This window comes from Plecotus auritus, assembly GCF_963455305.1.
Source record: "Plecotus auritus genome assembly, chromosome: 1".
Classification (NCBI taxonomy): Eukaryota; Metazoa; Chordata; class Mammalia; order Chiroptera; family Vespertilionidae; genus Plecotus; species Plecotus auritus.
Window position 1 is genome coordinate 34510824 of NC_137770.1, and position 15610 is coordinate 34526433.

General features: G+C 39.1%; 1 protein-coding gene across 2 annotated transcripts in view; it reads left to right on the forward strand.

Annotated features, from left to right (window-relative positions):
- Window positions 1-349: 349 nt before the first annotated feature.
- Window positions 350-15610, forward strand: part of ESR2 (estrogen receptor 2) — a gene marked incomplete at both ends in the record, with an annotated part of 43188 nt that continues 27927 nt past the window's right edge. The window contains 3 exons of one of the 2 annotated variants that reach the window (XM_080686290.1): window positions 350-768; window positions 1211-1383; window positions 10454-10570. In XM_080686290.1, the coding sequence (XP_080542416.1) occupies window positions 350-768; window positions 1211-1383; window positions 10454-10570 (709 nt within the window). The remainder of the gene's footprint in view (window positions 769-1210; window positions 1384-10453; window positions 10571-15610) is intronic. The other variant, XM_080686291.1, reaches the window with a different exon arrangement.

A 15610-nucleotide genomic window follows, 5' to 3' on the forward strand; every position in this document is an offset into this window, starting at 1 on the left:
CTTGTTCCAGGTTAAAAAAAAAAACACACAGTAATTTTTATATAATTTAAATGAATTTTAATTTTATAACATATTCCCATGGTAAAAATTCTTCTGGTTACCAACAAGAACAATAAAGAAGTGAATGAAGGGGAAAATGGGAGTCCCTTGCTTCACATTTCCATCCTTTTGAGGTTAATATTTTCATGTGTATCTTTCAGGATGTTTTTCTAAGCTCATACTAGTGTGTGTGTGTTTAATAAAAATGCTTAAACATTTTAAATAGTTAATGCCTGTATCTCTGACTAAGAAATGTCTTTTGTTACTCTTTACAGCCAGTATACCTGCCCATGAGACTGAGACCATTATAATGTCCCTATGTGGCTCTTCTCACAAGGAGTTTTCTCAGATGTTACCTATTCAAGACATGGATATCAAAAACTCACCATCTAGCCTTAACTCTCCTGCCTCCTACAACTGCAGTCAATCCATCCTTCCCCTGGAGCACGGCCCCATATACATACCTTCCTCCTATGTAGAGAGCCACCATGAATACTCAGCCATGACATTCTACAGCCCGGGTGTGATGAATTACAGTATTCCCAGCAGTGTCAGTAACTCGGAGGGCGGACCGGGTCGACAGACCACAAGCCCAAACATGCTGTGGCCAAATCCTGGACACCTCTCTCCTTTAGCCATCCATTGCCAGTCTTCAGTTCTGTATGCAGAACCTCAAAAGAGTCCTTGGTGTGAAGCAAGATCACTAGAACACACCTTACCTTTAAACAGGTAAATCTAGTCTTTACTGTAGTTAATGGGCATTATTCAGATTGCTTCATGATTTTGTGAGAAGAAAGATATACATTATGTGAGGTTTTTATTAGTCACATTGATTACTTAGAGCACCTAGAACATGATATTCTAGAATAGCCATTTTAATACTCGAGTTCTCATTAAAAGTTGAGTTTGTAGATCTGTGTTGTGGAGAGAACTCACAATGATGACCATTTATATCACTTTTCTTCAGATGAAGTGATTTGGGTTTGAAAAAGAAATTTTTACACTACTTTCAATTTGGATCCTCCTTATCTTGTAAGTGAAATCATAATTTAGTGTTTATGAACCCCGGAGGGCAAAGAGATAAATGCTGCATGCTGTGTTTTTGTGTTTTCCTAGAAAGTCTCTCTTTTCCCTTTAATGCTTTTTACAAGAATATTTTCTTTGCCTCCAGAGAGACATTGAAAAGGAAGGTTAGTGGGAGCAGTTGTGCCAGCCCTGTTACTAGTCCAAGTTCAAAGAGGGATGCCCACGTCTGTGCTGTCTGCAGTGACTACGCATCAGGATATCACTATGGAGTCTGGTCATGTGAAGGATGTAAGGCCTTTTTTAAAAGAAGCATTCAAGGTACAAGAATATTGTTAGTTGTTTCTTGAGTTTTCCACTTTTGCTTTCAAATAGTTTGGCAGATGACCTGGCAAAAATTTCACCACTGGCCTCTTATACACAAAGTACTTGATGAGCGGTTTAGAGGATCATGTGTGTTTGGGGGTGGGGTGGATTGTTTCAAGTTTAAAGCACTTCATAAGTTGTGGATCTCCACCTCAGAACCCCAGGACTCAAATGGGTCTTGCCTTACAATTATCCATCACCATCTTCTTGGGAGAAGACATCTAGTTACAACTCTTGTCAAGATAAAGCTTGGGGAAAAAAATGTGTGTTCATTAGGAATTGCAAAGATTTTCTTCCTTTGACTTACGTTTAATATCTAGCATGAGTAACAGACATGATGGTGGGCTGGCTCCGGAGGAAGAGAGAATAGATACATCTATGGAAATGGTCAAAAATTAAATGTGAAAAAGCCAACTCCAGTGGGCTTTGAGAATTGATCTAGAGGCCTGTCTTGTCCTGAACGAGTGGAGCCTCCATCCACAATCCTCTTGTTTTCCTTGTCTGGGTTTAGACTATTTCCCTTCCAGCCTCCAAATTCCTGTTGGGCTGAGTAGTTTTTTAAAATCACCTTTTTAATCAATTTCAAATTGTGCACACCTGCTTTCAAGGCCAGTTGGGCCATCACCTCACCTGTCCTTGCCATGCTGTTCCTCCCTGGCCAGCCCAAATTTGCTGAAGTCACTTTCTTTTTTTATTGAATTAAGTTTATTGGGGTGACATTGGTTAATACATTACATAAGTTTTAAGTATATAATTCTATGATACATCATCTTTATATTGCATTGTGTGCTCACCACCCAAAGTCTAGTCTCTTTCCATCACCATATATTTAGCCCCCTTTACTCTCTTTATCTCCCCCTACCTCTGGTAACCACCATACTGTTGTCTGTGTCTATGAGTTTGTTTGCTTTACTTTTCGTGTGTGTGTGTGTGTGTGTGTGTGTGTGTGTTGTGTGTGTTGTGTGTGTGTGATGTACCCATAATTCTTGGGCACTAAAAATATCTTTATTGTTGAAAGTATTACAAATATCCCTCCTTTTACCCCCATTAACTCTTGGGCACTTATTTACTTCCCAGCACAACAAGCTGTTTCAGGTTCATATTGTACTGTCTCTGTCCCAGTCCTGAAATAAACTTTCTCCAAAGAGCCCCATTTCTTCTTAAAAGAAGATGATATTTATAAACCAAGATCTGGGTGCTAGTTCGCTCATTGTTCTTGGATGTCCCTACTTCCAGGCTCTCTCAGAGGATAGAGTTAAGGAATGTATTTATTCCAGTATTTATTTATATCCTGTTTAAAGAATACAAACTCCTGTGTAACTAGTGCTCAGGTCATGAAATACCAGTAGGATATCTTCAGAGTCCTCTGGATGGTCCTGCTAGTCACAGCTCCTTCCCTTCCTACAGAGGTAAGACAATCCTAACGTCTGCCTTTCTTGCCTTGATTTTACCACTTAAGCATACATCCCTCAACAATGCAGTTTTGTTTTCTCTATTTTTGAACTTTACATAAATGGAATCTTCTCCTTTATGTTTTGTTTGTGATTTGTTTCTTTTATGACTTGCTCATTTAATTTATCATTGAGACTCATCCATTTCCCATGTTGAAATTGTGGCCCATTGTAGCTTGAATGTAAGAAGTTCAGGCCATATTGTTTATTAGAAAGACACAATTAAGAAATAAGGTACCGAGGAGAGACAAAATAGCGACGGAATAGACAGATGTGTCCCGAGCCTTGTCCTGGAGCAGATAGAAAGAACAGCTGAGGGTCACACAGGGAGTGTTTGTTGGTGAGTTGAGGGACAGCTATACTCCAGGAGACGATGGGGGACTGCTGGACGGGGCTCACCTGACCAGGCAGCCCCTACTGCTGCTGGGTTCCCTCCTGGAGCGACGGGATCAGACACAGTGACCACGCCATCTTGAAGGGGAAAGTGGATGTTATCAGATGCCTGAAAAGCCCAGGGAATCTACAACTACGGCACCCACTGAACAGCTGCAAACCCGAGAACATCGGTCCCCGAGTGGCACAAGCACATGGATTCAGAGGAGCTCTACACTCCACCACAGAAAGGAGAGAGAGAACTACATAACCAGACAACCGGAGAAGAGAGATCATGGGGAGACAATGAAACAGCCCGCATATGAAAGAAAAGCAGGCATCACCAGAAAAGGAAGTAAATGAAATGGAGGCAAGCAATCTGTCAGAGAAAGAATTCAAAGAAATGGTCATAAGGTGGCTGAAAAGAATGGAAGATGAATTTGACAATACGTGTAAGAACCAAGAGGAAATGAAGAAGAACCAAGAAGAAATGAAAAATGACATCGCTGCTGTAAAGAACTCAATAGAAAGCATCAAGAGTAGACTAGAAAGAGCAGAGGACTGTGCATCAGTGAGCTAGAAGACAAGGTAGGAAAAAATACCCAAATAGAGTAGCTTCTAGAAAAAAAAATTAAAAAGCAGGAGGAGAGCCTAAGGGAACTTTGGGAAAACAGGAAACAAAACAACATCCACATAATAGGGGATACAGAAGGAGAGGAAACTGAGCAAGGAATAGAAAACCTGCTTGAAGAAATAATGACAGAAAACTTCCCTAATATAGGGAAGAAAAACCCCACACAAATCCAAGAAGCTCACAGAGTCCCAAGCAAAATGAACCCCAAAAGACTGATGCCAAGGCACATTATGATTAAATTGGCAAACACCAACGACAAAGTAAGAATATTAAAAGCAGCCAGAGAGAGACAGAAAGTTACCTACAAAGGATCCCCCATCAGGCTAGTGACTGATTTCTCAACAGAAACATCAGGCCAGAAGGGAATGGAATGAAATATACAAAGTAATGCAAAGGAAGGGTCTGAATCCAAGAATACTGTACCCAGCAAGGCTATCAATCAAAATTGAAGATGAGCCCTAACCGGTTTGGCTCAGTGGATAGAGCATCGGCCTATGGACTGAAGGGTCCCAGATTTGATTCCAGTCAAGGGCATGTACCTTGGTTGCAGGCACATCCCCAGTAGGGGTTGTGCAGGAGGCAGATGAATGATGTTTCTCTCTCATCGATGTTTCTAACTCTCTATCCCTTTCCTTTCCTCTCTGTAAAAAATCAATAAAATATATATTAAAAAAATTAAATGTGAAATCAGAAGCTTCACAGATAAAAAAGGACTAAGGGAGTTTATTACCACCAAACTAGCAATGCAAGAAATGCTAAAGGGTCTGCTGTAAGAAAAAACAGAAATAGGAAGTGAAGAAGGAACACAGGGGTAAAGAATAAAAATGGCGACAAACAAGTACCTATCAATAATAACTTGAAATGTAAATGGATTAAATTCCCCAATCAAAACACATAGGGTAACAGATTGGATAAGAAAATATGACCCATATATCTGCTGTCTACAAGAAACCCATGTCAGAAAAAAAGACGCACACAGATTGAGGGTGAAAGGGTGGAAAAATGTTTTTCAGGCGAATGGAAATGAAAAAAAAAGCTGGGGTAGCAATACTTATATCTGACAAATTAGATCTCAGAGTGAAGGACATAAAAAGAGATAAGAAAGGCCACTTCATAATACTAAAGGGAGCAATTCAACTAGAAGAAATAACTCTGGTAAACTGTGGTGCGGTGTTTCTTCCTTTTCCGCGTCCTGCACGGAAAGGGAGAAAGACAGGTTCCTGAGGGGAGGAGCTGGGGGTTAAGAAATTAGAGAAAGAAAGAGACAAGAGACAGAAATAGATTCAAGCTGGGTGCCGGGTAGCTTCCTGTACTCTGATAGAGAGACAGTCACACTCACCTCAGACAACACAGCATATTTATTGGTTTCCAAAAGGGATTTTATGATAAAAAGGAGTTTTGGGTGTGCCCAAATCCTATTCATCAGGATCTTAGTAAGCTCCTTATTTTGGGTGGGTCAAGGTCCTTTTTGTTCCTCATTCCAAGTACATGGAATCAGTACTGATAACAGGATTCTGCCAGTGCCCTTGGGCTCAGCTGATAAGAATTAAAAAAGTATCCATGTGCCTTCCCAGACGGCTCGCTACAGTAAACATATACGCACCCAGTACAGGAGCACCCAAATACATAAAAAAAACTCCTAGAAGATATCAAAGGAGAGATTGACAGCAATACAATCATAGTAGGAGACTTTAATACCCCACTATCACCATTGGACAAATCCTCTAAACAAAAGCAAAGAAACATCAATCCTAAATGACTCATGAGACCAGAAGGAATTAATTGACATCTTCAGAACATTTCCCCCCAAAGCCGTAGAATACACATTCTTCTCAAGTGCACATGGGGCATTTTCAAAGATAGACCATATATTGGGTCACAGGCTAAGTCTCTTCAAATTCAAGAAGATAGAAATCATATCGAGCATCTTCTCAGATCACAGTGGCATAAAACTGGAAATCAACTACAATAAAAACAATCCAAAAAAATCAAACACATGGAGACTAAATAGCATGCTATTAAACAATGACTGGGTTACCAGAGAAATCAAAGAAGAAATAAAAAACATCCTGGCAACAAACAACAATGAAAACACAACAATCCAAAATCTATGGGACACAGCGAAAGCAGTCTTGAGAGGGAAGTTCATAGCTCTATAGGCCTACCTCAAAAAACAAGAAACAATGGTAATAAATTACCTAACTCTACAACTCAAAGAGTTAGAAAGAGAGCAACAAAAAAAAGCCCAGTGTAAGCAGAAGGAAGGAAATAATGAAGATCAGAGCGGAGGTAAATGACATAGAGACCAAAAAGACAATATAAAAGATCAACAAAACCAAGAGCTGGTTCTTTTAAAGGATAAACAAGATTGATGAACCTCTGGCCAGGCTCACCAAGAAGCAAAGAGAGAGGACCCAAATAAACAAAATCAGAAATGAAAGAGATGAAATAACAACAGACCCCACCGAAATACAAAGGATTGTTAAAAAATACTATGAACAACTCTATTCCAACAAACTGGACAACCTGGAGGAAATGGACATATTCCTAGAAAAATACAACCTTCCAAAACTCAATCAGGAAGAATCTATAAACACTTCAATAGTCCAATAACTATGGAAGAAATTGAAGCAGTCATCAAAAAGCTCCCAGCAAACAAAAGCCCGGGGCCAGACTGCTTCACAGGGGAGTTTTACCAAAATTCTTTACCATTCAAGGAAGAACTAAAACCTATCCTCAGACTATTCCAAAAAATTCAAGAGGAAGGAACACTTCCAAGCTCCTTCTATGAAGCCAGCATCACCCTAATACCAAAATCAGATAAAGACAACACAATGAAAGAGAATTATAGGCCAATATCCCTCATGAACATAGATGCCAAAATCCTCAACAAAATTCTAGCAAAGCGGATCCAGCAGTACATCAGAAAGATCATACACCATGACCAAGTAGGATTTATACCAGGAATGCAAGGATGGTACAATATCCGCAAATCAATAAAGGTGATACATCACATAAACAAATTGAGAGATAAAAATCACATAGTCATATCAATTGATGCAGAAAAAGCAGTTGACAAAATACAACACCCTTTCTTGATAAAAACTCAGCAAGATGGGAATAGAAGGATCATACCTCAACATAATAAAAGCCATATATGATAAACCCACAGCCAATATCATAGTCAATGGGCAAAAACTAAAACCATTTCCCCTAAGAACAGGAACAAGACAGGGATGCCCACTCTCACCACTCCTGTTCAACATAGTACTGGAAGTATTAGCCATTGCAATTAGACAAGAAGAAGAAATAAAAGGCATCCAAAATGGAAAAGAAGTAAAGCTGTCCTTATTTGCAGATGACATGATATTGTACATAAAACACCTAAAAGACTCCATCAAAAAACTAACAGACTTAATAAATGAATTCAGCAATGTAGCAGGATACAAAATTAACGCCAAGAAATCTATGGCATTTCTATACTCCAATAGTGAACTTACAGAAAGAGAGACTAAAAAAGCAATCCCATTTACCATTGCACCAAAAATATTAAGATACCTAGGAATAAACTTAACTAAGGAGGTAAAAGACCTATACGTGGAAAACTACAGGACACTGAAAAAAAGAGATAGAGGAAGACGTAAACAGATGGAAGAACATACCATGTTCATGGATTGGTAGAATCAACATCATTAAAATGTCCATACTACCCAAAGCAATCTACAGATTCAATGCACTCCCCATTAAAATACCAACGGCATATTTCACAGACCTAGAATGAACTCTCCAAAAATTCATCTGGAATAAAAAAAGACCTCGAATAGCCACAGCAATCCTGAGAAAGAAGAACAAAATAGGTGGGATCTCAATACCAGATTTCGAGCTGTATTACAAAGCCACTGTTCTCAAAAACAGCCTCGTACTGGCATAAGAACAGACATATAGACCAATGGAATAGAATAGAGAACCCAGATATTGACTCAAACCATATGCTCAATTAATATTTGACAAAGGAGGCATGAACATACAATGGAGTCAAGACAGTCTCTTTAATAAATGGTGTTGGGAAAATTGGACAGATACATGCAAAAAAATGAAACTAGACCATCAACTTACACCATACACAAAAGTAAACTCAAAATGGATAAAGGACTTAAACATATGACGAGAAACCATAAAAATACTAGAGGAATCCACAGGCAGAGAAATCTCAGACATATGCCAAAGAATTTCTTCACCGATACCACTCCTAGGGCAATGGAAACTAAAGAGAAAATGAACAAATGGGTCTACATCAAAATAAAAAGCTTTTTCACAGCAAAAGAAACCATCAACAAAACAACAAGAAAGCCCACTGTATGGGAGAACATATTTGCAAATGTTATCACTGATAAAGGTTTAATCTCCAACATCTACAGGGAACTTATACAACTTAATAAAAGGAAGATAAATGATCCAATAAAAAAAATGGGCAACGGACGTAAATAGAATCTTTTTGAAAGAAGACAGAAGGAAGGCCAAGAGACATATGAAAACATGCTCAAAGTCACTAATTATCTGAGAGATGCAAATCAAAATGTCAATGCGGTACCATATTACACCTTCCAAAATGGCAATCCTCAACAAATCAATAAACGACAAGTGCTGGCGAGGATGCGGAGAAAAAGGAACCCTCATGCACTGCTGGTGGGAATGCAGACTGGTGCAGCCACTGTGGAGAACGGTATGGAGTTTCCTCAAAAAACTCAAAATGGAACTCCCATTTGACGCAGTAATCCCACTTCTAGGAATATATCCCAAGAAACTAGAAACACCAATCAGAAAAAAATATATGCCCCCTTATGTTCATAGCAGTACAATTCACCATAGCTAAGATTTGGAAACAGCCTAAATGCCCATCAGCAGATGAGTGCATTAGAAAACTATGGTACATCTACACAATGGAATACTACGCTGCTATAAAAAAGAAGGCATTTTCACCATTTGCAGCAGCATGGATGGACCTGGAGAGCATTATGTTAAGTGAAATAAGCCAGGCAATGAAAGAAAAATACCACATGATCTTACTCATTTATGGAAAATAAAGAACATTATAACCTGATGAATAAAAAGATAGATAACAGAGGCAGTAAAGCACCAAACAGACTGTCAAATTACAGTGGGAAGGCTGGGGAGTGTTGGGGAGGGAGGGAAATAGATCAACCAAAGGACTTGTATGCATGCATATAAGCACACCAATGGACACAAGATACTGGGGGGAGTGGGATGAGGGCATGCGACAAGGGGTAGGGGAGGCTGGGGGAAGGTCAATGGGGGGAAAAAGGAGATATATGTAATAAAAAAAAATAAAAAAAAATAATCCAACCATGAAAAAAAAATAATTTCAATAAACTATTTGGCTATGTGGATATAAAAAATATAAGGTACCCAAATATCCTATGCACTTTTATTTCTCATCTTTTTAATTATAATTCTATTCTCTCCTATTACATTCCCTAAATCTCTCAGATTCCGATAGCTCTCTTCATTCTCTATACCATTGTGCTGTCCGGACAGCCTCATCTCTGGTTTGCACAGCTACAGCAGGTTCTCACCTGGTGTCCTGGCCTCCATCAGTGTGCTGCCTCTAATCCATCCTCCATGTAACGTCTGAAACAATTTCTGAAATGGAAATTTTCTTCTCTCTTCCTTAAAAGAATTAAAAGAAGTACCGTTGTCTTTAGTCAGAGATTGCAGTGTAACTAGTATCTTACTACAATGAGCATTATTTTCCTTAGTTGTAGGTCTGTGAGGTGGTTAGGTTGGCTCTCTTCATAAAGCTTGGATTGAGTTCACATCTGCTCCATTTCTCTCCACATTGTCCTTGGGCTAGTGGCTACCTGAGGCATTTTCTCATGGGGACTTGAGGCTAAGCCATATTGTTGGAGTAGCACATCTACAAACATGGTATTGGCTAAAGCAAGTCCCATGGCCAAGTCCATCATCAGTTGATGGGGAAGTATGTTCTGCCCACTCTAGCACACTACAATGTTACAAGGCTGAGGGAGGGAGTGAAGAATTGAGAATAATAATCTAATCTTCAACCATTGTTATAGCAGTTATTTTTGTTCTTATTTAGTTTGCTAATCTCTTTATTCCCTTATTGACTAGTTTAGTTCTTTTGACTATGAATTCCCATAAGAATATCATGTTAAATCTCGAAGGGGGATATATGTTAAAGAATATAAGCAGTTGAATTTGTGACCTGATATTTGAGGAGCTCTGTGATTTGGAGCAAATCACTTCCAGGTGACTGTGTCACTTTCCATGTCCAAAGGAGAATATTTCTAAATGTATCTCTTGAGAATTCTAAGTACATGCAGAGAATAACCTATTAGTAAAAAAGTAGGGTATTAAAATATTCCTAGGTTTCCTTTACTAACAAGGCATGGACGAAGCCGAACTTGGCCTTTGTACCTGTGCGTGTCGTCAAGAAGATGTCCCTTATCTCTCAGCTGGTTAACATAACCAGTGTTGTTGACCAGGAACATATTGTAACAATAACCTTCATCTTTTTGCTTTGCTGTAGGACATAATGATTATATTTGTCCAGCTACAAATCAGTGCACAATAGATAAGAACCGGCGCAAAAGCTGCCAAGCCTGCCGACTTCGGAAGTGCTATGAAGTCGGGATGGTGAAGTGTGGTGAGTGTTCGTTTCCCTTTTTATTGTAAGTGGGACATGCGGAAAGCTGAAAGGACCTATAGTCTGGGTGAGAGGAGATTTAGGATTTGTTAATTATCTTCAAGTATTTGTATGTTGTCACATTGGAGGGGACGTTGACGTATTCCTTGTACCTGCAGAAGATAGAGCTGGAGTGAGTGGGAGCAAGTTACAGGAGGCAGCTTTTGGCCCAAAATAGGGAAAAACTTTCTGTGATCCAAGTGGTCTAACAACAGAATAGACTGCCACATGAATTAGGGAACTCGAGCCACTGAAGTGCTCACACAGGGGCTAGATGATCATCTCCCTGAGGCCTTGAAAAGTCTAAGGTTGAAGGTCTGGTACAGTGGTTGGCAAACTCATTAGTCAGCAGAGCCAAATATCAATAGTACAACGATTGAAATTTCTTTTGAGAGCCAAATTTTTTAAACTTAAACTTCTTCAAAATAGACTCGCCCAGGCCATGGTATTTTGTGGAAGAGCCACACTCAAGGGACCAAAGAGCCGCATGTGGCTCGTGAGCCATGGTTTTCCGACCACTGGTCTGGTAAATGCTCACGTTAAAGCTGACAAGAAAGTAGCATATTTTGTGTTACTTGGGTGGCATAGATAGGTTCATGCCTATCCCTCCAATAGCTTTCTAGAAGTGGGGAAGAAATGCATAGGAGTCAGAAATATGATAAAACTATGGAAAGTACATAGAGCATAGATTTTGTTCTATGACAATATGTATGTGTACATATACCTGTGTAAATATATATATCTTCATGCACACACACACACACATACACATACATACACATACACATGCATGAAAATTTCTTTATTCCCTTATTGACTAGTGAAAAAACACACAAAGGAAAATGAGCACATTAGTATAACAACTGTCAGTAATGCCTGCATCCCGTTCTTTCCACCTGGCTAACTTTCGATTCACTTGTCTGTACACAGTTGCTTGTTTCTATTCACTCATACCAACTCTGCCTGTACTTCTTTTACTCTTCTGCTAGCCAAAATTTTGCCTGTGGTTAGTTGTAATTTCTCTCTTTGTAACTATTTAAAAGTTTTAAAACAAATCTCTCTTTTCCCTATCTGAAAATCTTTTTTTTTTTTAAATTTTATTTTTATTGATTTCAGAGAGGAAGGGAGGAGAGGGAGAGAAACATCCATGATGAGAATCATTGATTGGCTGCCTCCTGCATGCCCCCTACTGGGGATCGAGATAGCAACCCTGGCATGTGACCTTGACCAGAATCGAACCCAGGACCCTTCAATCCGCAGGCTGATACTCTATCCACTGAGCCAAACTGGCTAGGGCTGAAAATCTTTTAGTAACTTTGTCTCTTTAACATTCTCTGTCCTGTTTTTCTCCATATGAACAACAGATAAGACCCCTCACCTAGTTCAGAGTTACAGCAGAAGCTCTCTTAATTGAAGCACAGTTCTTTGGCTTCCCAGAAGCACTGATGTTTTGTGTCTCCTCTGTAAAACATCCTCTCAAAGCCCATGATCTCCCCGTGTATATTGGTTCCGCTCTAAAACACTCGAACGTTTCTGCTCCCACCACTTCAGTTATATCCTTGTCAGGAACCAGTGGGCTTCTTTCCACACCTGTTTTTACTCATCGTAATTGTTAAATTTTATAATCTAATGAAAGTTTATGAAATATGAGTGGGAAAACAGTTGTTTCTGTGAAAGTGTTGGGTAAAACTATAAATTATAGGACGGATAGTGATTGTGTTAGGTAGGTATGGGTGAGATTGAAGGGGAAGTTACAAACCTATAAAGATTCTAAATTCAGATTGCTTTATGAGTGCCTAGGTTTTGCTCTGTTTTAAAGAAGCTGAAACTGAAAATTCAGTGTCAGTGTATCATGGGCATGGCTTATGCAGGAAAATAATGTGATTTATTTGGCAGAGGTGCTTAAAGAGAAAGCCTTGCTTTCTGAAAAAAGATTGCAAATAAATATTTCATGGTTTAAGTTAACAATATTTTAAGGTAAGCGTAGATTTTTAAAAACATGATTTACAATTTAGTCATAGGATCTATTATATACCAGGATCTGTTTGATTGCTGCAGCCTGGTGGTTCAGGGCCAGGGTAGCAGCACATGTACACTCCACCTGTAGGGGGCAGTGTATGTGGTGGGAAGAACAGGAGGATTCGACTGCCATAGACTGAATCTCATTTTTTTTTTTGTCTCATCACTTCTGGCTAACTCTGTGCTCAAATGACTTCACCTTTCTGGCCCTCAGTTTTCTTATCTCTGAAACAGAGATACCTGCTTAATTGAGTTTTGTGAGGAATATGTATGAAAACACAGAGTCTGGCACTAAATTTTAGTGTTCCTTTCTCTCCCCCCCCTGCATTGAAAAATCTCATACAGTTGTGAGTTTAATACAGTACAGTCTCATGACTCAGAGTATAGAGATGTACGTAATTAGAAACTTTCATGAAAAAGAGAATGAGCCCTAACAGGTTTGGCTCAGTGGATAGAGCGTCGGCCTGCCGACTGAAGGGTCCCAGGTTCAGTTCCGGTCAAGGGCATGTACCTTGGTTGCGGGCACATACCCAGTGGGGAGTGTGCAGGAAGCAGCTGATTGATGTTTCTCTTTCTCATCAATGTTTCTAACTCTCTATCCCTCTCCTTCCTCTCTGTAAAAAATCAATAAAATACTTTTTTTTTAAAAAAAAAAAAAAAAGGAAGAAAAGAGAATGAGAAAAAAGAGAATTGAATTTGGCCAAAAAGTCACTGGGTAGGGAATCTCTAAGAAAAAAATATCTTTGGAGATTACAGAAGAAATGAGATGGGTTAATGTACAAACAGTTGGATATTTGGCCCTTTACTGTCCCCTGAGAAGGACAATTAGGAATGAATTTTCTAAACGATGCCTCTCTACTTTCCCAGCATTTTTCTCGTCTACCCTGCCCCCAAACCCTCTACCCATGATCTTCCTTCTATCATCTCTTAGAGAATTAGGGATCCTGTATGCATTCTGGATTCTCTTGCACCATTCCACTTACCTTTTTTTTAATCCAGAAGTCATGTCTCTTCTGTTATCAATTTCTTTCTTCTGCATTTCCAATTCTTTCTTTTCTTTTGAGGTAATTACTATAGTTGTCTAAATGGCAGAAGGATACCCATTAGACTAACTTCAGACTAGCTTCACTATAAGGATACACTGAAATGTGAATAGGTAAACAGTCTGAATAGCCATGTACTTGATCTGTGTTGGGACAAGAGCTCAGCATCTTTCAGATGTCTTTTCAGGTATACAGGTGAAATATACGTGAAAGAAATTTGATAGAGAGGTGATATAAATTAGCGATTTAAAGCTCCAGCTCGGGATTTAGACTACTGATTGGGCTTAGATCCTGCTTCTGCTGTTTTCTAGCTTTTTTTTTTTTTTTTAATATATTTTATTGATATTTTACAGAGAGGAAGGGAGAGGGATAGAGAGCTAGAAACATCGATGAGAGAGAAACATCGATCAGCTGCCTCCTGCACACCCCCTACTGGGGATGTGCCCGCAACCAAGGTACATGCCCTTTCATGAAAAGGCCCGCAACCAAGGTACATGCCCTTTCACTGAACCCGGGACCCTTCAGTCCGCAGGCCGACGCTCTATCCACTGAGCCAAACCGGTTCTGGCTGTTTTCTAGCTTTTATATCTTGGGCGAGTGATTTGCAATCTCCTGTGCCTGGTTATTCCTCTATACGTTGGAGATAGTAGCAGCACCTGTCCTCTAGGGCGGTTGTCAGAATGAGGTAATCTATGTACTATAAACAATGCCCAACACATAGAAGCTTACAGTAGATGATCACTGCCACTTAGTAGTTTCTCATTAACTTCACTCACAGGCACATAGAGACTCTGCCAAGATTAAAGTGTCACAATCAGGACACTAGAAATGTCCTTGGTAGAAAAATGTGAGTTCCTTGTCAAGGGCTTCGTTTAATTGATCCTAGAATCCCCATAACTTAGTACAGGGCCTGGTACATAAGTGCTTTATCAGTGAAAATTGGTCAAATAAATTTGAATGTATGGATTCAAAACCTTTCACTTTATATGTAAACTCCTTATCCTCATATACTCTACAAAAAAGAAATGTGTGATCAGAAAGGTACTTTTTTTTGGTCTAAAGTTTTACATATGTCTCCTTTTCCCTCAATTGACCCCCCGCCCCAGCCATTCCCACCCCAGCCATTCCCACCCCGGGCAAGCCCCCACCACCCCAGTGTCTTTGTCCATTGGTTATGCTAATATGCATGCATACAAGTCCTTTTTTTATAGAGAGGAAGGGAGAGGGATAGAGAGTTAGAAACATCGATGAGAGAGAAACACTCCCTACTGGGTATGTGCCCACAACCAAGGTACATGCCTTTGACCAGAATCAAACCTGTGACCCTTGAGTCCACAGGCTGACGCTCTATCCACTGAGCCAAACCAGTTAGGGCAGAAAGGTACTTTCTTAAACCAAACACTTTGTTCCATTTTACCATGGGGGTAATAATTGATCTTAACTGTCTGTAGCACTCTATATGATTACTAATAAAATGAATATGTTTTAGGCTTTTACTAGTAATTCTTTTAGTAATAGGTTTGATTCAAATATTTCTGAATGGATGGAGTCCTTCCTTCTACTGCAACTAGCCAAGGATAAGGGGAAATTCAGATAAATTTTCTTGGGAGCAAATAATTAAAATTTTCTCATACTTGCTAATGAACATATTTTTTAAAAATGTGGACAATTGAGTTTAGTGAACAAATATAATGGTAATATAGAAACTAGACATTTTGCAGATTTGAACTTTTAGATTTTTTCTTTTAGGGAAAATTAATATAAAATTGTACCCAGGCTAATGACATCCTGACTTATATCTTTCTTAATTTTAATTCACATAGGTCTGTAACCAATGGATCTTTAGAAATACTTTTGTGTTCAAATTTATAGGGGTTTGGAAGTTATATTTTTATTGTTAATTTCTATTTTTGTTACATTTTAGAGAATATGCTCTATA